General features: G+C 40.6%; 1 protein-coding gene and 2 non-coding genes across 4 annotated transcripts in view; 2 read left to right on the forward strand and 1 right to left on the reverse strand.

Moving 5' to 3' along the window:
• Positions 1–9,177: 9,177 nt before the first annotated feature.
• The window catches only part of LOC101477092 (double-stranded RNA-specific editase B2), a 36,371-nt gene continuing 22,965 nt past the window's right edge, over positions 9,178–22,583 (forward strand). For both annotated transcript variants that reach the window (XM_004574577.3, XM_076876778.1), the window contains exon 1: positions 9,178–9,390. In XM_004574577.3, coding sequence (XP_004574634.3) covers positions 9,300–9,390 — 91 coding nt within the window. In that variant the 5' untranslated portion in view covers positions 9,178–9,299. The remainder of the gene's footprint in view (positions 9,391–22,583) is intronic.
• trnal-aag (transfer RNA leucine (anticodon AAG)) lies at positions 10,100–10,181 on the forward strand. Its single transcript has one exon. It is a non-coding gene; the product is annotated as a tRNA-Leu (tRNA).
• Positions 19,205–19,286, reverse strand: trnas-uga (transfer RNA serine (anticodon UGA)). The gene has a single exon. It is a non-coding gene; the product is annotated as a tRNA-Ser (tRNA).

The raw sequence follows: 22,583 nt of genomic DNA on the forward strand, positions 1-22,583 counted from the left end.
AGTTCTGTTGTCTGAGTAAGTGTAGTCAAGGCAGCAGATTCAGACACACATACAATCTACTGTATAGATTTATCACAGTAAATATATCAACAAAGGATCCAAAGTGATATCCTGCTCTTGCATCCAGGTGGCCAAAAGAAAACGAAAATTGTCACAAGCTGTGAAGAAAGTATTGGTTAGTCCAGAGGACCCGTCATCAGTAAACTGGTATTGGCTGGGATGTTTCATGTAAAAACCAACTGTTCATCATCTGAAACCTTTACAGACATATATGTATTTGTATATTTGTATAGCGCTTTACTAGTCCCTAAGGACCCCAAAGCGCTTTACACATCCAGTCATCCACCCATTCACGCACACATTTACACACTGGTGATGGCGAGCTACATTTTACCATGTCGGATCATTTTTCACAAACAGCTGCTTAAAAGCAGGATGAACACCAAGACTTGTGCGCAGTGGAGTAAATCAGTAAATCATTTAAGCTGCTTTCCAGAAGAAGAAGCTTTATTTATTTGTGGGTACAAAGTCACAGTGAACTGAACAAACTATACGTGCTGTTTCCTTTGTCGGTGTGATTGGATGAAATGTGTCACTTAAAGAAGAGTGACTTTCAGTTTTGTTTTTTGTAATTAAGATCCTTCTGATCAGATCCGTGTTACGCACCAGCTGCTCACTGCAAGATATCTTATCAAAAAGTCTGTGAGGAGCGATAGGGGAGAAATTAATTTCAGTGAGAGCTGCAGCGCCGAACACTCAGACTGTTGAGTCACTCTTCTTTCTTTGAGTGTGTTGACATTTTAAAAGTATCTTTGTGTAGCAAATGCTTGACACTTTACTGTCTGGTGAGGCTCACACTGGATTTCTGAAATTCAAAGTTCCTCCACAGATGTAGGAGTTAGAAATGTGCATACAAATTCAAATTCAAATTCAAATTTTATTTGTCACGTACACAGTCATACACAGTACGATATGTAGTGAAATGCTTGGACAACTGCTCGTGACCTAAAGAAAACAAAAAAGGAAAAGGCTATGAATAAGATAGGAAATAAATATGAAAAATTAAAAAGGGTAAATTTAACTAGGAAGGATGGCACACATCAGATGAATTCCAATGACCTTGTAGGGGCGTAGCGTGGCGTCATGGTAACAATCCGCTACAATTTGTCTCACATGTCGACTCAAAGATTTATTGGCCAGATTTTGACAAACAGCTTTATAAAGCTAACGCAGTTTCCTCTTGCTGCCACTTGGTGCCGCCTGTGCTCTTTGTTTCCCTAAAGCAGCTAACTCATCATGAGGCATGATGGTTTTTGAAAATAGAGCATCACACAGGTGATACTTGTGTGTCAAATATGATGCACTTGGCTTTACAAGGTTTATTATGTCACGTGAGACTGATAGCTGTATGTTCTGTTAGTCTGTAATGATGTTGATGTTGTGAGTTTTATACTTGTGTATATTCCCATATTTTTACTGCAACCCTTTTTACAGACCAGACACTGCAGCTGACAACGAGGCTTTAAAGATCCTCTCTTTAAGAAGCTTCGGTGACCCAGCTGTGGCTTTCTATCAGTAAATATATGAGCACCAGGAAAAATAAATAAGCTCACTTTAAAGCGTTGACCTTTATCCATGGCTTTTCATATGAGTAGAGTCAGTTTCAGCTGTATAAACAGCAGCATGACGACTGCAGCCAATTAACCTGTTTAGCACTGCAAACATATACACTGAACCCGGGAACTCAGGCGTGTTTGGAATCACATTAGAATCTGCTAAAGCCATCTGGATCCTGGATTTGAACCCAGGCTCTTTTGTTAATAGTCTTCATATCCTCCCCCGAGCTTACAAAGGTTCCTCTGGTAATTATCATTGCTGTTGTTTTTTTCTCACAATATGAAAAAACTAAGTTACTCTGTGAAAAAAATCCTTCAGTTTGGTTCTCAAAGGGCAAAAAGACCATCTGGTTTCAGAAATAAGCCAACAAAAGCTACTTTTTCCCATAAAAATAAAACAAAACCTTTATTGTGACTGAGGTTACAATGACTGGAACTATGCGTGGGATGAGTTACCTTTATTTATTATTTGTTTAATCTTAGGAGCAGATAATAACATGTGCATAATGTTAGAGTGAGCTCAGCTCATGTAGCTTAAAAGGTGCAAAACATTCAGTATGTCAGAGTACTAAAGTTTAACGATTTGTTAAAACTACATTTCTAAAACCAGCAAAAACTACAGAGAAACTGTTTTGTGCAGCAGCCACTTTCAGATTTTGTTTGAGTTTTATGAAGTGAACTTCAAACCTTAATGTTGGTCCTTTTATAAGATAGTTTTTTATGTTCCCTTCAACAAATTTCAATAATAACTGCATGAGAAGAGTTTGTTCATGTTTAAGTTTGTGCCAGTGTTGATTGTGTCTGTAAGTAACTAATGAACATGTGCTGATCATCTGCAGTCTTCTGCTGAGTCCTGGGATTCCTCCTGATCGATCAATTCATTACACCTGCACTCCCCAACAGCAGCAGCTTCTCCTGGCAGTATCAGCACTACAGCAACTTCAGTCTGACCACCAGAATAAACCTGATCCAGGAATGCCCCCAGACCAGGACGAGCAGCTCCCAAAGGATCCGCTGCCAAAGTCCTCAGACCAAAAGGTGGTTTGAATGTTGGGGGTGACTGCTGTAAAGTTGAAGCATGAGTGAAGAGGACCAAACACGAAAAGCCAGTTTGAAATAAAAACAATTAAAGCATTTTGGTCACAGTCCTACTTCATACACGCAGACTAGATAAAATAATCAGCTGCAAACCTAAAAATAAACTTCAGTTAAACAAACAACCACGTACCTGATTAACATACAGTTATCCGATGCTGCTGTAGCGCTGAAGCTGTACAGTAGGCCGTTAGGGAGATGTGATATGATCTCCCAGTCTGTCAGCGAGGAAACCACCAGTAAATATTTAATCAGCAATTTAGTTTGCCTTTCAAATATTCATGAAATCTAATCAACTTAATCACGGTGTGATCGTTATTTCACAGCGTAATGAAACTCCCCGCCAGTTCACTCAAGTGTGTCCAGGGTGGCTGACTTCACGCCGTCGCTCTCTAAAACAATAAGACTGACACACACACACACACACACACACACACACACACACACACACACACACACACACACACACACACACACACACACCTAAAGATGCAGGCACACATGCATCACATAAAAACAATGTAGCTGACTAGGAAAGGAGAAGGGAAACCAATAATTAAAAAGATTTGCGTGAAAGGAAGCAAAAAAAGGAAAGAAGGAAGGATAGAAGTAAGAAAAGAACAAAGGAAGGCTAAAAGAAGGAAGGATATAAAAACAATGAAAGAAGGAAGAAGACAGAACGTAGGATAAATATAGAGAAGAAAAAATGAAGGACAAAGGCAGAATGATAGATAATTGTAGTTGAGAAAAAAAGGAACAAATAAAGGACAGAAGGAAGGAACAAAGGAAGCTGCATTGTTTTTCAGCTTTGCTGTTATTCTGCCCCCTGGTGGCTAAAAAGCCACATAAAGCAGCTTTAAAGATTATTGGACAGTTTTTGTACAAAAAAGGAAACAAGATGATCAATATGAAAGATATATTCAACTTCACACTAAACAGACTCATAAATTATTGACACCATCAGCCATAACTCTGACTTTACAGGAGCTGTTTCCCATTTTTAGAAATACATTTATTCCCTTTCTTGCCAGGAGTTAGTCAATAAGACTCTTGGGGGGCCGAGCTAGCTGTCCTCCCGCAGAGCTTCCAGTCTTTATGCAAAACTAAATGTGCAGCTGGGAGTTTTGCATACTGATGTGAGCGGGCTATGAGGCTGCTATTTTATTATCCGAGTATTTTCTTTTTTATGTTACAGCTTCTTCAGATGTTTGGTTTGGGCTTTAAGTGGTTTCCAGAAGTTCTCCCCTGAAGGCGAGATGACACCAGAGGCATCAGATGGATTGGAGTACCCTTGGAGCATTAATTTTTACAAAACTTCTCAAGAGTTTATTTTATTCATCTCAAACTGATTAACTTTTCTGCAGTTTTGAGATGAAGTTGAGCACGTACCAGCAGATTTGATCCCATGTTGGTGAGGGAGAGCAGGAAGTAACATTATGAAGTGTATACACACATGCGCCTCAGAGGAGATCCTGCAGCTTTCTGCTGTGTGCAACAAAATATTATAATATGGCAAGAAATGATAACGTGTACAGCTTCTCCTCCTGCCGTTTCCCGACATCCAATCTGATAAGATGAGATAAAGTGGATGTGAGACTTTAGCATCACGCAGACACAACAGAGAGGCTATTACTGCGTCTGATGAAAAGCAGATAGATTGCACTGTATTCCAGCCTGTGGCTAAGATCCCACAGGGCAGGCAGAATGAGGTGCTCTCCAAAATGAGCTCGACATCGCCGCAAATAGGACACAGCAGCTTCCCCGTGTTCTCCTCGGGCCAAGCATTACTCTGTACATTAGATCCATCTCACCGTTCCTCTGTGGAGAGCTGCAGCAGCATGTACGGGATAAACGGAGGTGTATTGTTGTGTCACCTGGAAACATCCCGTGTTATAGAATTAGCATATTTATGCTTCACAGTCCTCAGTTTCTTTGTCTGGCTTTAACCTGGATTTAATTCTCCACAGTTTTAAACGTGCTGTTTAATTCAGTTTAAAGCTTCTTAACGTGGGATTCTTCAGTGACTGTGGTCATTGTTGGATTCTTGTTGCTTCGCATTAATTACTGTTTTATTGATACGCATGCAAACACACACACACACACACACACACACACACACACACACACACACACACAGTGTAAATGACTAGAAAGGGAGAGGGAATGGGGTTGAAGAAAGGAAGGAATAATTTTAAAAAGGCAGGAAGGAAGGACAAATGGAAGGAAAACTGATAGAAAGAAAAGAATAGAAAAGCAAGAATAGAAGAAATTATGGACAGAAGTAAGTATGGTAAGAAAGGAACCAACAAAAGAAGGAATGGTACAGAGAAAGGAAGAAGGAAGGAAAATAGAAATAAAACATGAAAAGAATGACGGATGGATAGAAGTCAGGAAAAGAAGAAAGTCAGAAATAAAGGAACCTGAAGGGTATAGAGACGGATTAAGGGGAAAGAAAAGGAAGAAGCAAGACTAAAAAGGAAGGAAGGAAAGAAGAAATTTTATAGAGAAGGAAAAGGAGGAAAGTTAGGAAGACCATAGGGAATGAATGAAGGAAAGGGAAGAAACAAGACAAAAAGGAAGAAAGGAAGAACAATAGAAGGAGAGGTAGAGAAACAAGAAAACAAAGGAAGGCAGAAAGGAAGGATTGAATATGTATTTTATTAAATGTGTAGGAAGCACTCGTGCTGCTCATCACTATGAAACACAACAAGCAGCATTAATGAAGGATAGACTGTATCTAAACAATGGACTTAGCTTCAGGTAATGTAACAAATTACTTTCTATCACTAAAGTTTTTAAATGTTTTTAAACGTTTTTAAACTCTAATGAGTAACATGTAGTTACTGCTGACTGAATCCCTCGGTCTCTCCTTTTTCCTTGTTCTAGAGTCCATTGTTGTTTCCTCCAATTAGAGTCCTAGATGCTGAATTATTATTATTATTATTATTCTCTCTCTTTTTTTTCTTTTAGACAAACCTGCTGCATTCTGCGCTTGAGGCCTTGTTACAGTTTTCATCTTGTTTTCCACCCACCTGCCTTTTCCCTGTCTGAATACCAGGTCTCTTTAGATGAAGCGTGACAACCACTTTGCGTAACGTCAGCCTCGTGGGATCATTAGTGTGAAAATAAACTTTGTTATTTTGTTTTTTTGAGGGGGGTTTCTCTTTATTTCCAGCTCCCGTGTCAGAATGCAGAATTTATAGTCTGCATAAAGACTGGAAGCACTGACAGCTAGGCTGGTCCCCAAAGAGCGTTATATATTATCTCTTGCTAAGAAAGAGAAAATAGCGATGAAAAATGATGAATTAATGAGGCTCAAGAAGATCTCACAACCATAAATTTGAATAAATCTTACATATTGATCGCCTGATTGTCTTTGGATGTGCAAATCTGGCTGATTTAACCTCTTTAAAACTGTCATGGGTGACACATAGCATCATTAGCATCCTTTAAAGCAGAAACTTTAAAGAAATGTTATTACAGCTTTCCAGTGCATATGGGATTCACGTCACCCAAACACAAAAGATCCCAGAATGAAGTTACAACTGCAGCTTTACCAGTTCCATGTCTGTCAGATGCTGCGGGTGTCACGGAGTAAAAAGCATTTCAAAATCATGTTCTGGGGCAAAGTCAGTAAAATTTTCCTTTGAAAAAATTCACATTTGACTGTTGACTTTATATCAGCAATGTTTTTATGTGACCACTTAAAATAATTTGAGATTCAGTGTGTTTTGAAGCCTCGGCTTTGGAGTTTGTTGCTTCAAGCCAGAAGTTACCATATTTGGATGAGAAGGTACAAATGTATCCTTTAACAATGCCCATTTTGGTTCGTAAGCTGTATTTTTATATGTGCTTTAAAGTCCTGAGTTTCCTTCCTGGTTAAGGGATTCCCAGGATCGTGCTTAAAGAAGCTGGATCCTGGGAGCTACAGGGAAATTTTAAGCAGACATATCAGTTTGAAAATACAGCATTCATATAGTACATAAATGTATTTGATTGTGAGTCATGTCACGCCAACTTTTCTACATACAAATGAGAGAAACCCTGCACCTCCTCTCCTGCTGAGCCACACTGATGGAAGAAACTGTACACAGTCGTATAAAAACACAGCAGTGGAGCTTCGGGAGTCAGCAAGGTGAACGCTACAGAAAATGTGAATCCCAGAAGCTCGACACGTGGCGATAAACAAAGAGGAAGAACACCTCGTTATAGAGGAGGGCTGAAATGATGAAGTGTGATAGCAGCAAGAGCTAAGTGAAGGTGAGGAGCAAAGCAGAGGGGATGAGTAGATGCAGATGTAACACAGTCAGATTATCAGTTTGAGGAAGTGATTGACGGGGATTATACAGCCATTGTTAATTGAAAGTAAGGTTGAAAGGACAGGAAATGAGAGGGGATTATGCAAATGAGACATTATGATGCAAAAGAAAGCTTCAAATGTCTTTTTAGATTCATCATTATGAATAGAAATGTATTTTTGAGCATATGTTAGTATTACGGGGGGTTTGCAGTGGTTCCCAGTCGCTTCCACTTTGTTATAATGCTGATAACAGCTGATTGTGGAACATTTAGAAGTGAGGAAATTTCATGGCTGGACTTGTTGCACAGGCGGCGTCCTATCACGGTAGCACGCTGTAATCCTCTGAGCTCCTGAGAGCAACCCGTTCTTTCACAAATGTTAGTAGCAGCAGTCTGCATGTCCGGGTGCTTGATTTTATACACCTGAATTTGATGATTTGGACGGGAGTGTGAATACCTTTGGCAGCTTAACGTATTTGATATATCACCGATTTTCACACAGGACGCCTTCCTGCTTAGTGTCACCTCCCGGTCTTGAACCAGAGATTGTTTCACATGTTTGAACGTGAACGTTTTAACACTTGATCCTTTTGCATTTGGGTTTAAAGTGCTCCTCTGAACCTGCTCATAAGAAATACTGACGGTGCTTTGAATTCAGCGTTGGCAGGTCTCCTCTGTCATCTTTTAGACAGCACAGCATTGTAAATACACCTTGTCTCTTTGCCTTTTTTTCCCCTTTAATTAGGATACAGTTTATGCATACATGAAAATCTTTCATCCTCTGCCTCTTTCTCACTTCCATAGGGTTGGTTTTGAAGCCTGCAGACCTCAAGCAGGAGACACAAAGCAGATAAAAGTGTAGCACGACGAGAAGTTCAGTTTGTCTCCTGCTGTTTCTGAAACAACACAGCGGGAGCAGCTCGCTAACCTACATTTCAAGCTTCAATGTTTAATATGTGCGTGTGTGTATTAAGTGTTATATTGTTGCATGCATGCAGTATGCATAACTGTCACATGTGCAGCACAGTCCATATTTATGTGTGGCCACTGCAGAGTTCTGTGCATTGGTCGGTCTGTTTTAGGCATTTCACGTGTGCTCTAGTATTTTATAGTATGTGCTTATTATTAATTTATCATTTTCTATTAATGCTATGATTTCTGGACGTTTTTGAGTAAATGTGGAAAACTATATTACAAATCTGAGACTGATAGTTTATTTAAAGCCAGAGATTTAACATGTTTTAGCGCTGTAACCATGGGACTAGCTCAGAAACTTATAGGGTTTTATGACTTCCTTTCCACCTACATGTAGAAGTGGTTTCATGCAATCCCCCCTAAAAAAAACCCCAATTTGTATCTAAAAGCTGGCACAGTATCAGACCTGGGTCCAGAGCTGGACCACTGACATCAGTGACCGTGGGAGGAGCTACTCCAAGAAATTCACCAGCAATCTGCAGATTTTCATCACTCTTAAATTACTTAAACAAACTGTTTTCACACTCCAGAAAATTTCAGGGGAGTCACGTCTGCATATTTTCAAAAATTGTCCTTTTCTCATGTGAAGCACACAGCAGGAGGGAGTCTGCTTCAGCATTCGTGTAGGAGCCGTCTGGATAGAGCATGTGGGACGCGTAAACTCAAAAGCAGCACATTGTTTGGACTAGATGCTTCTCTCACATTGGCTCAGTCTGACATCACACAGGTTAGAGACGGGCTGATGTCCAGTGTGACCACATTCTCACGTGCACCTCAGTCAGAGGATATGTGGAACAGTTCAGTGCAGCGGAGCAGCTCACGTGATGTTCAGTCCTCAAACAGCTGGTTTCTCTGCTCTCTTTCCACAGTCCAACGACATGCATGATAGGTTAGTTGGTGAAAATGATAACTTTGAATCCTCTGACCACATGCTTCAAATGTTCTTCATCTTTCTCAGAAACACTCATATTCCTCTGTTTTCTCCCCTAACATCAATATTCTGATGCTTATGTTTGGTTGTAGCGTTCAGACACTAGTTCAGCGCCTCTGTATGATTTACAAAATGTGCCACTGACCACCAGCTGATGCCACCAAACTCAGTGATGCTGAATCACAGCCCTTTCTCTCCTCGTGATGTCACAACCTCAGCAGTCGCCCGCCTCCTAAAGCCGGCAGCGGGAGAGAGAAGTCAGTCACTGTGCAGGGCTTCCCGCTGCAGAGCTGCACTCTGATTCATTTGTTTCAGACCAGCAGAAGAGAAGAAGCAGCAGAAGGACAAACTAGTATAATAACAGAGGAAAAAACATCTCCTGAATGGCACCGGGGACCTGCAGCAGAAACATGGAGCGGTCAGACCTGAAAGGAAAGTCTAAGAGGAAGAGGAGGAGGAGGTGCAAAGGCAAAGGTGAGTCGAGCAGCTGTGATTGTTGAACTTTATGTGGGAAACAGATGATGATGCTGACAGTTATTTGTGGCAGTATTCAGTGAGCTTGGGTCTTTTTTACTCCACTGATGAAATTCTTACACAGGCTTTGTTTTGCTTTGCCGTTAGAGTTACTGCATTACATTACATCACTTACAGCGAGTGCATTTAGGAAGAGATGTTTTACAATTTACCACAGTCCACCTGCTGTATTTGTGAGTTCAAGAAGAGCATTTACAGGAAAAATAACGCTTATTGCTTTAGTCTCTGCGTTTGGTGATGATTTCAAGTGTTTGGTTTTCTGCTAACTTGAGCTTTGATTTGGTTTTGTCCTTCGCTGCTTCTCTGTCTTTATGTGGGGATTTTCCTGCTGTCTCTGAGTTTTGAATCCTTGTTTGGGTCTTTCTTTGTTTTTGGATCTTGTTTGTGGGTCCTGGCTTGGTTTTGTTATTTTGGGGGTTAGACTGAATTTTAGCTGCTAGCATAGTTTCAGAAATAGTCAGTTGTTACCACTGACAGACCTTTTGGGCTGTTATGAGACTTTTTTAGATATGCTAAATCCCACATGAAGGTGTAAATAAAAACAAATTTAAAACTTCTGGACACCTGGATATTAAGAGCATGTTACAGGGATAGAGCTTTCTCGTTGAGGTTTAACCAACCAACAGATGGAAATTAAGTGGAAATCACTGGTAGTGTGGCCGAGTGGTCTAAGGCGCTGGATTAAGGCTCCAGTCTCTTTCGGGGCGTGGGTTCGAATCCCACCACTGCCAGGCTTTAGTGGCTCCACATGTTCTCCTCCCAAGCTGTGAATTGAGTTTTTAAACTGGTTATATACTCTGCAAATTCACATGAGAGGAGTGGGCTTGGCAGCGCCTAGCCAATCTAAAGAAAAAGTTTCTTCTGTCTACAGTAACTGCTCCCTGTGATGGAAATTGCTTCAGTTTGTCAGCACATCAAAGTGAAATGAATTACATTGAACAGGTTTTTGTTCTGTCTTCTAGTAGCTGTAGTTCCAACCGGGTAAAAGAGACTTAAATGCAGATTAGAATCACACATAAAAAAAATTTTTTTTTTACCTGTTGCCAATCGACAACGGTACCGTTTGCCCTTCATTCACTGATTTTAGTAAATTATGGCTTAACAATCTATATGATACATACAGCATGCTGTAAGGAAAACAGCGATTTTAAACATAAACGCTGAGCGTACCCTGCTCCTGAAGGTTTAAGTTTGTATTCTTTCAGCTGCGGTGTGTGAATAAAGATTAAATATAAAAGTGATTTCATACCTGTTGATCTTGAATCTGTAAGAAATGACCTTCCTAGTACAGAAAACCCAGGATTGATCCTGAGGTTATCCGGATAAGATCCTGCTTCATAGTACAAACTTCTGCTGTGGCGACGCCTTAAGGTACACAGACTTTACAGGCTCTACATCAAGCGGGTCACTGACAACCTGTTATGAGGAATGGAGTTTTGATATATCAATAAAAAAAAGGCTTCGACCCTTTGCTCTGCTAAATTTAATATAGCATATTGCAAAAGCATTGCTATATTATATTTGCATTTGCTTAGAACACAACGAACCCTAGCTCCGACCCTAAGTAGGCCATGGTGACCTGGTGGATGTGAATCAGTCTTATTTTGGGATTGGAAATTGAAGCACTGATGCAGACACTGGGATTGTTTCTCCCTCTGGAGCAGTTAAAAAGTCAGGGATCATCTCATCTTATTAACTGCAGTCAAACTCAAACTTCAGCTCCAAATGATGCTAAAAATGCTTTAGTCATCCCTTATGGTCCAGTTGGTTTCTGAGTGATTAAGTCAGGTTGTGCAAACTTCATTCATCTCTATAGCACTGGAAATCGCTCATTTTTAAGCCCATGAATAAAAACTTTACGTGTTTTTATCACCATAATAATCTGCTCGAAGTGCCAATGCTAACACATATATATAGCAACAAATGCAAATAGCCTGAGCTAAAGAGTATTTATAACTGGTTATTTGTTGGTTGATGTGTTGGATTCGATTTTATTAAGATCCGTGTGTCTGAATGACAGAACAGCGAGATGTCTGCGTGCAGGTTTAATGTTCCTGTCAGACTGATGACAAAAAGTCTTCCTGAGGTTTAGGAGCTGGTGTAAAAAGCCAAATTGGTGCAGTTGCTATTTAACCACATGACATCAGTCAGGACATTCACATATCTGCCCTGGTGATTGTTGTTTTCAGCTTTAATTATTGTCATCTTCAGTTGGTGGATGTCTGCAGAGAGTCTCAGGTGTATGCTCCCTCTCTGTCTCCGTGGTTCAGACTCTCCGGAGAACCCTTTCTGCTTGATTTGTTTGTTTGCTGTTTTTGCTCATTCATTTCTGGGCTCCTATCAGCGTTTATAGCTGTAACACAGGATGAGCCAAACCCAACTGCTGATCAAGCAACAAAAATGTGAACAATGCAAGCATGGCAGCGCGGTGCATCTCAGGCATGTTAATCAATTAAAGAAACCAAAGATGAGATCCTCTGCTGCCAAAAATGAAGATGTTACAAGAAGAAGGAGTTACAGGAATACAGCTGCTGCCACGGCCGACTGCGACACCATCACCTCCGTTCATCGCCAAAAAAATAAACACTTGTGAGGAAGGACAGAGGCGATTGTGACTCAAAAGTGTCAATGAAGTTTTCAGTTTGCTCCTTTTTCCACTTTCTGTGTCTAAGAAGTCCCAACGTGCAGCCAAAAATGTTCACTTTCTGTTTACTCGTGTGAGTATAAATGTCTCATCAGGATATGAGCTCCGATAATCATAATTACAGTGGTCTGACCAACAGGTCAGCCTTTTAGGATTACACTGGCATTGTTCTGCACATGATAATCCTCGGTAAATGCTGCAGATTACTCCATGATGGCCACGGTATTAAATCCAGCAGTTATTCAAAGTGCGCAAAGCCTTTTCCACTTTCATTAATGACCCGTTGGCCTTTTTTGTGCATCAAAGCGTGCCCTCTACGAAAAATAAATGCCTCCAGAAAATCATTAGTCCCCACAAATCCCACTATTTTCGGACCACAATGCACTCAGCTAATGCTTCCACAGTATCCAACAATGAGCTGTACTTTAATGCCAGCTGTCATTTTAGAAACAGAAGGTGGGATCTTTTTCTCAAATGGCAAACGTCTCCACTTACAATGGAGCTCTGTGAGCGCGCAGCAGGAGGGAGACTCGTGTCGTGCGACTGCTGTGCGCTCAGTAATTCAGCAGTGTTTGAGTTTCTCTGTTCTTCTGAGACTGTGAGCTTCTAGACAGCTGGATGTATAAGCAAACTGTCACTCAAACAAGTAAATGGGAAGGGGGAAAAGAGGAAGTAATCACATGGGATTACCAAGCCTTTTCTGTTTACAGTGTTACAGAAACATCAAATTTAATTTAAAAGGAAGTTGAATGTTTTTCTGAGATTTCCCGTTTTCCTTTAAGTCTCTTATAAAGTCTTTATGTGCATTAAAAGGTGAGAGAGTTCAGAAAACACTGCTGCTGAACTCTGCGGGAACATTTCCACATGACTGGCAGCAGCGGCTAGTTTGGCAGAGCCGATTCCTCCCTCACAGTTTGGTTCAAACATGAACAGCCATTACGCATCCACCCATATGTGAGGGTTCACGTCATATTTTTCATCATCGGTTGGGTGAACACGAGGCTTCGCGCACACATTTGTCTACCTTCCAAATCATGGTGAGAGCACAGACCCGTTTCTAAAAGGTGCTGGTGACTGCATGGTGGACTGGATGTTATGTGGACTGTTGTTATGTTCTTAGTCATTAGTTTCAAATCTTACTGAATCCAACATCCATCTATCGATCCGTTATCATCAACTTATCCAAAGCAGCAGGCTAAGGAGGATATTCACGACGCCCTTCTCCCCAGCAGCGCTGAACAGTCCCTCGTGGCCCCCAAGGCCTGATCTCACCAGCAGGTTCTGGGCTTGCTCCAAAGTCTCCTCCCTATTGTTGTGTGCTCAAGAAACCTCTACTGGCTCCTTCCAACATAATGGAGTAGTTCTTCTCTTAGCTCCCACCGGGCGTCCAAGGTCCTCAGCCTGTCAGCCTGCCTCAAAGACAGGGAGACTCATTTCAGGCACTTGAATTCACAGCTTTGCTCTTTCTGTCATTTTTTAAGATTGGATGAATGTTTGGAGCTCTCTCTTCACCACTTTAGCCGAGTATAATGCCTCCAATACTGCTGATGCACCAATCCACGGGTCCACCTCTCACTCCACCCTCCCATTAGTCATGAATAAGACACTTGAGTATCTTGCTTTGGGTTATTTCTCTTGCCCAACTCATAATGATGATGCTGGATATTTTGTTCCTTTTAAATATTTTTATTTAAATGACTGTTTTAGCCTAATGAGAGTTTTTTATGGTGTGGAGTGAAGGTGGTGGAGAAGATGACCCAATTAGACAAGAAGTGAAAGCCAGGGAGGGATACACAAGGAAAAACAATTCCAAAATAAAACAGGAAGATATGATAAACACAAGGAGAAGACGGAGGGAGGGAAAGGCTGGAGACACACAAAACATTAAAAATCAAAACAGGAATAAAAACTCAATAAATCCCAAAAAAATCCAGGACCATGAAATTTATAAACCGGTGGGTTTCATATCGATGACATCTGTTTTTATTACACAGATCAATAGTCACACATGACACTGAGTACTGCACCGTATTGTAGACCCCTAAATAAAGTCCTGAATCTGCAAATGAGCACAGCCCCGTGGAGCAGCACTCGCAGCTTATTCACCTTTTTCTGTCCCCATAATTAAGGCACTCAGCTGTCACCTATATTCCTCCACAGGGAGGAGGTTATTTTGAGATATTTTACAGCAGTTTCAGGAGATCAAGCGAGGCAAAGTAAAAGTCAGAGAAGAGAAATAATGGGAAGCACAATTATGTCAAAAGATGCGCAAAAAGCTCAGAAACAGAGAGACAACAAAACCAGCAGGGTAGTTTTCAGCTGCATCGGAGTTCACCTTGAAATAAAAACATCAGTGAGTTGATTAAAGAGGAAAAAAAATCAAGAACATGTCAAGAACTTTCTAGATGCAAAGCCGCTTCATTTCAGCTCGTTTATTACAGCACGCTGTGAGGACCCTCTGAGCGCAGACTGCAATGAAATTACTTTGTTAATCTGGATTTGTATCTGTTTTTTGTCTGGATACAGATGAACTTTTTGGGGGCATTTCAGTAAAAATAAACTGCCATTTGGCTGTGAAAAAAAATCCCCTTCTGTTGCCTTTTCAGTCAAATTAACAAACTGTCATTTGTTGGCTGCAAAGTCTCGTTGGAGAAATGATTTGATTGTCCTGCTTTTAGCGAGGATTATGATTCTCCGACATGCGACAAACAGCTGCTGTCTGCTACGGCTCTGTGTCATGACGTGGCGTGTGTTTGGCTATATTTGTATATTGGATGCGTTTTGGATAAGTGAGCTCCATCGTGCAGTCAAACTTAGTGGGGCATGTCAGTGCGCAATTTCACTGATGGATTCTTCAATCGCCACACTTCTCTGGGGCTTGGGCTTTGTGAAACCATTAGCAATATGGTTTGTGCGCCCATTTAACTTAATTGCAGGGATGCTCAGCGGGTAAAGTGTGGCCATAACTCTGCAAGCGTTAGGGGTCCCATCTTCTCTGCAGCTTGGAAGGACAGCTGAGTTTTGATCCCCAGTGGGGCTGAAGCAGTGACAGAATAAGATAGTCACTAATATTTTTATTGCAAAATCCAGAATTCTTATTTTTAAATTGCACTTTTAATAGTAAATTATAAAATAAAAATAGCAAATGTGATTAACTTCAGGCTGACAGTGCTGCAAAAAGTATTTGCCCCCTTCTGGATTTCTTACGTGTTTTTTTGTCACACCTGCGTGGTTCAAATGATCAGACAAATGTTCTTATTTGACAACAATAACCCGAGTAAATACAAAATGCAATGAGATGAGATGCAGCGAGAATTCCAGGGATTTAAGTAAAGGTTGTTGAGTTCTGGCAGGTAAGTAAAGATTAATCCTTTCCTTAGAGGAGCAAACCAGCCTGAGACAGCAGGTGAGTACTAAACACAAGAGGAGGTCTTCAGCCAACCGAACACGAGACTGCAAGGCAGAAAAAAGGCAACGTTAGGAAGCACACAAGCATGACTGAGCCCGATCACCACAACAATCTGGCAGAGAATGGCTGCTCAAGCAGGTGCTCAAGTACTGGCAGGTCATGAGCAAATCAGAAACATGTGTGTTGGCTGAAGAGCAGGAAACTGAGAGACCCTGACAGTTGGTGGAGTCCAAGAACAGAGGCTTGGACTCTAGACTGAGGCAAAGTGGAAGTCACAAAATGTTAAATTCTGTTCGAAAAACATGGATGCCACTGTTTCTAGAATTAAGAGGAGAGGGAGCATTTGGCTTGTTATCAGCTGGTATTGGAGGTCATTAGTACTTATGGAACTGGCAGCTTGCACATCTAGAAAGGCACCATCAGCGTTGAAAGGTATATGCAGGTTTTACATCAGAATATGCTCCCATCCAAACGACACGTGTTTTAGTCGAAGGCTTTGCATCAACAAAACGATGCTAAACCAGCTGAAAACATTTGGTGCAGCGTGAAACAAACAGAACAAACAGGACCCCTGAGCAGCTGGGTTCAATCGCATTCTGCCTTCATTTAGATTTTACACAGAGTCCCAACTTTGTTACAATTTGATTTGTATAGACACAGAAATGTAGGCTGAGACAACATGCCAGTTTGATAGAATTTAGGATCATAATTTAAGGGAACAAGAACAATAACATAGTTGCTACAAAAAGGTTGTGTATGTATTAAAGACGTGCTTCAGGGGAAGACAAAGATTTTAGATGCTTATAGAATAAAACTTTAGGCTCTCCTGTTATCTGTGCACAGTGATCAGAGACATCTACAAGGAATGGTGATGATATTTTCCAGAGATCTGATTGGTCAGTAGGCGGTGATTTCTTACCTGATCTTTAATCTAGAGCACAACAACACTGCTCCAGAGATTATATCTGCAGCATAAGTAACCATGGCGATGTAAGTATGACATAGCAAGAAGTAAACCGTCTCCATAACAGCGAACACCCAGGGTTAACCCCGAAATCACCTGGATAATCCTGCTTTGTAGTACAGACCTGTGGCTGAGTTAAAGCAGCCAGACTTACCCTGTGCAATGACCCCAGAGAGGACTCAAACACAGGACCAGGCAGTCAGAGGAAAAGCACTAAATCCTACTCTTTAATCCAGGCTAATGTCAAAAAGTCAAAAGGGCCAAAAATCTGACATAAACATCACAAGGAATGCGACTGGGACTAACAGGATGCAAAAAATACACAGAGAGAAAATGGAAACACGAGGAAAACGGTGGAAAACTTGACTGTAATGAGAATGAGACAGTCTGATGGGGAATAACGGGGAGCATCAGCTGATTGACAGCAGGTGAGGATGTCTAATTACAGTGCAAAACAAGCAGAGATTACAAATTAAGTCAGGACCCAAACCGGCCCCAGTTAAGACCAAATGTGGCCCAAAGATAAAGACGCCCTGCACACTTTAGCCAGATGGTTTATAAAAAAAAAGTCTAATCTACAGAAAAAAATGATATATTTCTTTCTTACACTGACAGCAACATTAGATTTAACCCACTCATTTCTCTGACTACACTTGGGCCTCGATAAACTAACAAAACAATTAAGCGATTCTCCAGCTGTGAGCCAACAAACACGGCTCACAGTGAGAGATAAGCACCGCCTAATCATTCAAACTGATGAAGTGACAGCGAGTCAGCAGGCGAGGGCATTAAAAGCTGAAGCGAGGCCCATTGGAAGCAGGCAACAGGCTGCCATAGATTACTGCTGCCACTGTTATTGTCTCTCGTTTTAGTTTCATTGCACATCACCGTATGTTTCAGGCAATAATTTCATCACTCGTTTCCAAATAATGATCATCAGCTTGTTGATTTGAAAGCAGACGTTTGTTCCCTGAGTGCGATGAGATGAGACGACGTACTGAACTAAACTTAGGCCGGAGAGAAGCTTTGCAGCCTGTTCTCGCTGTGTGGGGAAGAAAATGGTATCTGACATGGATCTGTGGTGAAATCGCAAACACTTAGCTGCAATGTTTTAATTAGACAAAATGGAAAAATGGGTTTGAAAGCCAGCACAATACATTTGGAAAAATGCAGTCAGCTTGCTGCTATTTATTAAACTTTAGATAAAGATTTTAAACTGTCTTTGTGCTTTCTGCTCTTCTTGACTGCCTCAATATCATCAGTGAAAATATGCAGAAAGGGTCCAAAAGCATTTTATCTGGATTTTGTAGATGTGTTTATCATTTTAATGGAGATTTGACGCTTGGTGTACTCACCAGGATTTCTTAAATTCGAGTGAGAAGGATGAGATCAAGAACCAGTCAGAAAATTCCCAAACCAAAGAACTGTGAGGTACTGGACTGACACACACACACATATACCTTCAGACACCAAGTGACTTTTTGCACAATACTCAGTGTTTTGCACATTTCTGTTGCACTGTTGTGTCTGTATCGCTCTGTTCTGTCTGGTGTTGCACTCTCTTTGTTTTGATTTTTTGCAATTTTTGCACACTTGCACTTTATCTAGTCCTGTGTTGATTGTTTGTTATATGTCATATGTAGCACCATGGTCTTAGAGGAACGTTGTGTTGTTTCACTGTGTGCTGATAATAAAGCCACTTGACTTGACTTGACTAATGAAGCTAACACAGAGCAGTCTGGATACAACTGTAACTGTGTGTGTTTAATTCTTTTAGGGGGTAAAAGTAAAGACATTACTTTTACTGCAGAAGCCACAAAATGTTAATGCCCCAAAACCCAGTTTTTATTGTTTCTGTTATGAGTCTTATTTGAACAAATGTCAGAGCAATAGCATCAAGAAACAGCTACAGTTTATTTTCCTTAAAAAATTAATTCAACTTCATATTTTCATATTTTTCACCTGGTTCTCCGTCACCTGCAGTGACTCCATGTCTCACCCACAGTGGGCCTCGCCCCACAGTTGGAGAACCACAAAGTTAATCACAGTGGTGCACATCCCAAAAAGTTGATTCTGTTCATCTGGATGTAGCGTTTGCAGTGGGAGAAACGTTTCATCGCTCATCCAAGTGACTTCTTCAGTCTCAGCTGACTGCAGGTTTCCCCAATCTTATAAACAGTACAGTTGCACAATGACTGAAACCAGCCCACTGAATGAACAATGGGCTGTGAGGTCCGCTGCTTGATTATTAATATGCAAACTGTCATGACCATTGATCAATAGCCATGAGTACCATTCACAGAGTTCACAGCTGCAAGATGGTGAAAGATGTACCCTTAGGCCCCCTCATCAGTTCAGAGATGGTCTTTTACATAGATGGTCTTGGATTTATTTACCTGGATGATTGAGCACACATCAAGACACAGTGGTGCACTTTTTTTTTCAAAATGTGAAAACTGGTAGTTTTACATCTAATAATACCAAAAGTTTTCATTGCATTTTTAACTATTTAAAATAATTTACTGAGGAGGAAACACTGTATCTTCACCCCTTTGTTCCCACAAGGAAGCCTCAAATGGTTATTCTGATTTGACAACACATTTTTATTTGGGGCCAGTTAGATTTTAGATTTCTTAGTTGATGTGACAAGACAACACATACTGTGTCTGAACCACAGCTTCCCACTACCTCATGGGTACGTGGGTTAATCTGGACATGGTGCCAAAAAGAAGCGCTTCGCTGTGAGCAGGATTTGAACCTGCGCGGGAAGATCCCATTGGATTTCAAGTCCAACACCTTAACCACTCGGCCATCACAGCTGCTTCCTTTTGCTTCTTTGCTTTAGTTTTTGCATGTATTGTGACACCACCAACTAAATCATTTCCACTGATTTCTGCAGTGAATTTTTTCACTTGTCTCTTTGCATTGTCTCCACCTGAATCTCACCTTTTTCACAGCACAGCTTAGGTTTGCAAAGCTGCATTTAAACAAACCACCTAACCCTTTTGCACAGACAATGTGCAATACTGTGCTAGACCTTGGAGGGGTGATGATCTGGACTTGCAGTTTTTGAGGCAAACATGAACTCTTCTGTATACCAAAGTCACATGAGAAGCCATCTGTCTGACAGTCAAAACGTGGCCAAAATTGAGTCATGCAACAGCACAATGATCACAAGCACAGCAGCAAATCTGCAACAGAATGGCTGAAAAAAGAAAGAAGGTGCTGCACTGACTGAGTAAAAGTCCAGACCAGTGGTGCAACCTTAAGCAAGTAGTGCACCAACAGCCATACTTGTCAAAAAGATCTTTGGCTTTAAGTTCAGGCATCTACAAATACAGCCTGAAAAGATTGTGATGATATGTTTGGTCGTGGTTATATCTACTAACGACCCAATCAAAACGCAGCGTGAGACATGCTGATTAAGACGTAGCTCATTTGGATAATGATGATGATGTGTAATATCATCAAACGTCTAGTTTCCAATTCTGTATCCATCAAACGTAACGTCCTACAGGTTTTTAGATCGACGTCGCACACTGAAGTGAAATCGCAGTGTGCTCGAGCCTTCAGAGGCAGATGGCTGTTTAACCCTGTGACGAACTGTACAGAGACTTTGACCACAGTGACTCACCTGCTGGTGGACAACAGCGCCGTGCTACGTTTGTCATTCACTTTGGTGCGTTAATCGCTGTTTTTCTGTAACTTTGTAGGAGTATGTGTGGGACGTGTGTTTGTGTGCATCTGTGTGAACAGCGCGCGTTGTGTGCAAATGTTTAGCTCATTGGAACATGCTGTCAGCAGTTTGCTCTCTCAGCCCGCCCACACGTGAACGGAGAGCTGATCAAAGCTGGAGGCGTTATCACAGCAGATTTTCCTCACAGGTAGATAAAAAGGATTTTTTTCTACTTTGAAAATCTAATTTTTTCTCAACTCTATAGTGTTTCTTCTTGTAATGAGCAATGAATTAGGTCATGTTTGAGCTCAGCTCTACTGTGCACACCTTCTCTTATCTCCTATAAACAAACTCTAAAATGAACATTGGTGGGATTTTAAGGAGGAGCATTTTGAAATCCATTTCATCGTTCAAAGACGCAAACAGTCTCTTTCCATCTTAAGAAACATAGAAAGAGACATCAAAACTAATCTTAGGCAACACTGGAATCTGTAGAAGCGCTCTTTTTCTACTGGATAATAAAAGAACTGCAAACTCTTCAGCATTTTAAAGGACAGTGACAGTTATTACAACTTTAGCCCCAGCACCAAAACTCAAGACTGCGCTGCTTCGGTTAAAACATCTCATATTAAATTAAACTTCAGCCGGTACACTGAACCACTAAAACAAACTTTTCTGTTCACGAATGTAAGTAAATAACTTACTTACATTACAGTTACAGTTATTACAAATAACTTACTCAAATTATCATCTTAATCAAAAATAACAAAGTGCTTTTCTATTTTTTTTTCCTTTGTTTTGTGAAATAGTACATTTGATAATTCATGAATAACAACAATAATTAAATTTTACTATTAAAAATTACAGAAACATAAAAAATATATTGGTGATTACAATAATATAATTAATAAATACAGTATAATGATTAACATACTTTTGAAACAGCTTGCACATTTGATTGGTTACAAAGTCACATGTTGTCTCCATGCAGGTCCATTGATTTGGACCTACATTCCCTCACTGAGCTTCCAGTCCAGCGCCGTAACCTGCGCTTGAATGTTGCATGTAAAGGCAACTTGTGAGGAAATCTAAAAAAACAATGATATATGTCAGTTTATTTAACTGCTCCAATGTGACAAATGGCACATGCAGTTGTAATGGATCATTACTTTAATGTCTGCTAGCAAAACACAGATGAAAGATAATACAGACTAGTTCTGCTGTTTAGAGTAAAAAATGAGGGTAGGACAGATAAATAGCATAAAGTGTGGGTGTAGCTTCTACCTTTTTTCTCTGGGACTTTAGAAGACAGCTGATGCATTTATGGTCATAGTTTCAGGCCATACTGAATGAAAATGAAGTCAGGTTAGTAAAGTTTTATCATTCTGTAAGTCAGAAAGGAGGATTATCTGGTGAAAATGGTTGAGTCCAGGATTTTCTCTATTTTCACTCAGTGGTAGCATAGTTGATGAATGTAGGCTGTAGAGCCTGGACCAAAATCTTCAATGCACGACTGCTTTTTCTTTCCTTGCTGCATCAGGAGGACATCTGGAGGTCACATCGTGCAAACAAACTTCTACTGATGCAACTAAACTGGATTTTGTTAGAAGCTCACCATTTCATGCTGCATTCCTATCAGCCTAAAGGTCACCCATGCATTGCATGTATTGAAGGTGTCTCCACTACTGAAAAAACAACATCTTAAGTCAAAATTTCAAGTTTTTTCTCAAACCTTCCAGCTATTAACATGTTTTTTTCTGGAACACCTCATAATTGCACAGTGCTCACCGGTAATCATGGCTTTAGAAAGTGTTGCCTGTTATAAATATTATTATTTTAACTTTAGCCACTGGGAACAGGATTCAAACCCGTGCAGTGAAACCCAACAAAAGTTCAAGCCGGAAACCCTAACAGCAGAACAACCACAGCCCTGAAGTCCTGGCCAAGAATGGCATACTTACTGTCTCATAAAAGAAAGACCAGCCTTTTTTCCTCTTTTATATTTGTACTGAGGCTCATTAAAGACAATAAAGTATAAAAGTAAGAAAGGAGCAGGAGCTTTAATAAAATAAGAAAAAAATCTACTCTTACAAATTTCCTTCCTTATACCGAGTCAGTCGATAGGAAAATTAATCCAAAAAGTTTTCATATTTCTTTGCCCTTGAGAAAAGACAGTCCACATTACAAGTAAATGAAACCACTTGCCATTAATTATGCTTAGCAAATGAGATTATCCACAGCTGTCAGCCCACACACACAAACCGGACAGTGAGCGGGTGCTTCTTGCTTCCCCCCTGCCATGCCTAATTTCATTATTCTATTAAATAAGGTTCATTAACACCGGCTGAATGGAGAAACTTCCCTTCTTAAGCTTTGATAAACACAAGCAGTGTGCAATACGAAGCCACGCAAGCTTCCTGCTCTCTCTCTTTTTTTCCCT

This window comes from Maylandia zebra, linkage group LG18 (genome assembly GCF_041146795.1).
Source record: "Maylandia zebra isolate NMK-2024a linkage group LG18, Mzebra_GT3a, whole genome shotgun sequence".
NCBI classification, from domain to species: Eukaryota; Metazoa; Chordata; class Actinopteri; order Cichliformes; family Cichlidae; genus Maylandia; species Maylandia zebra.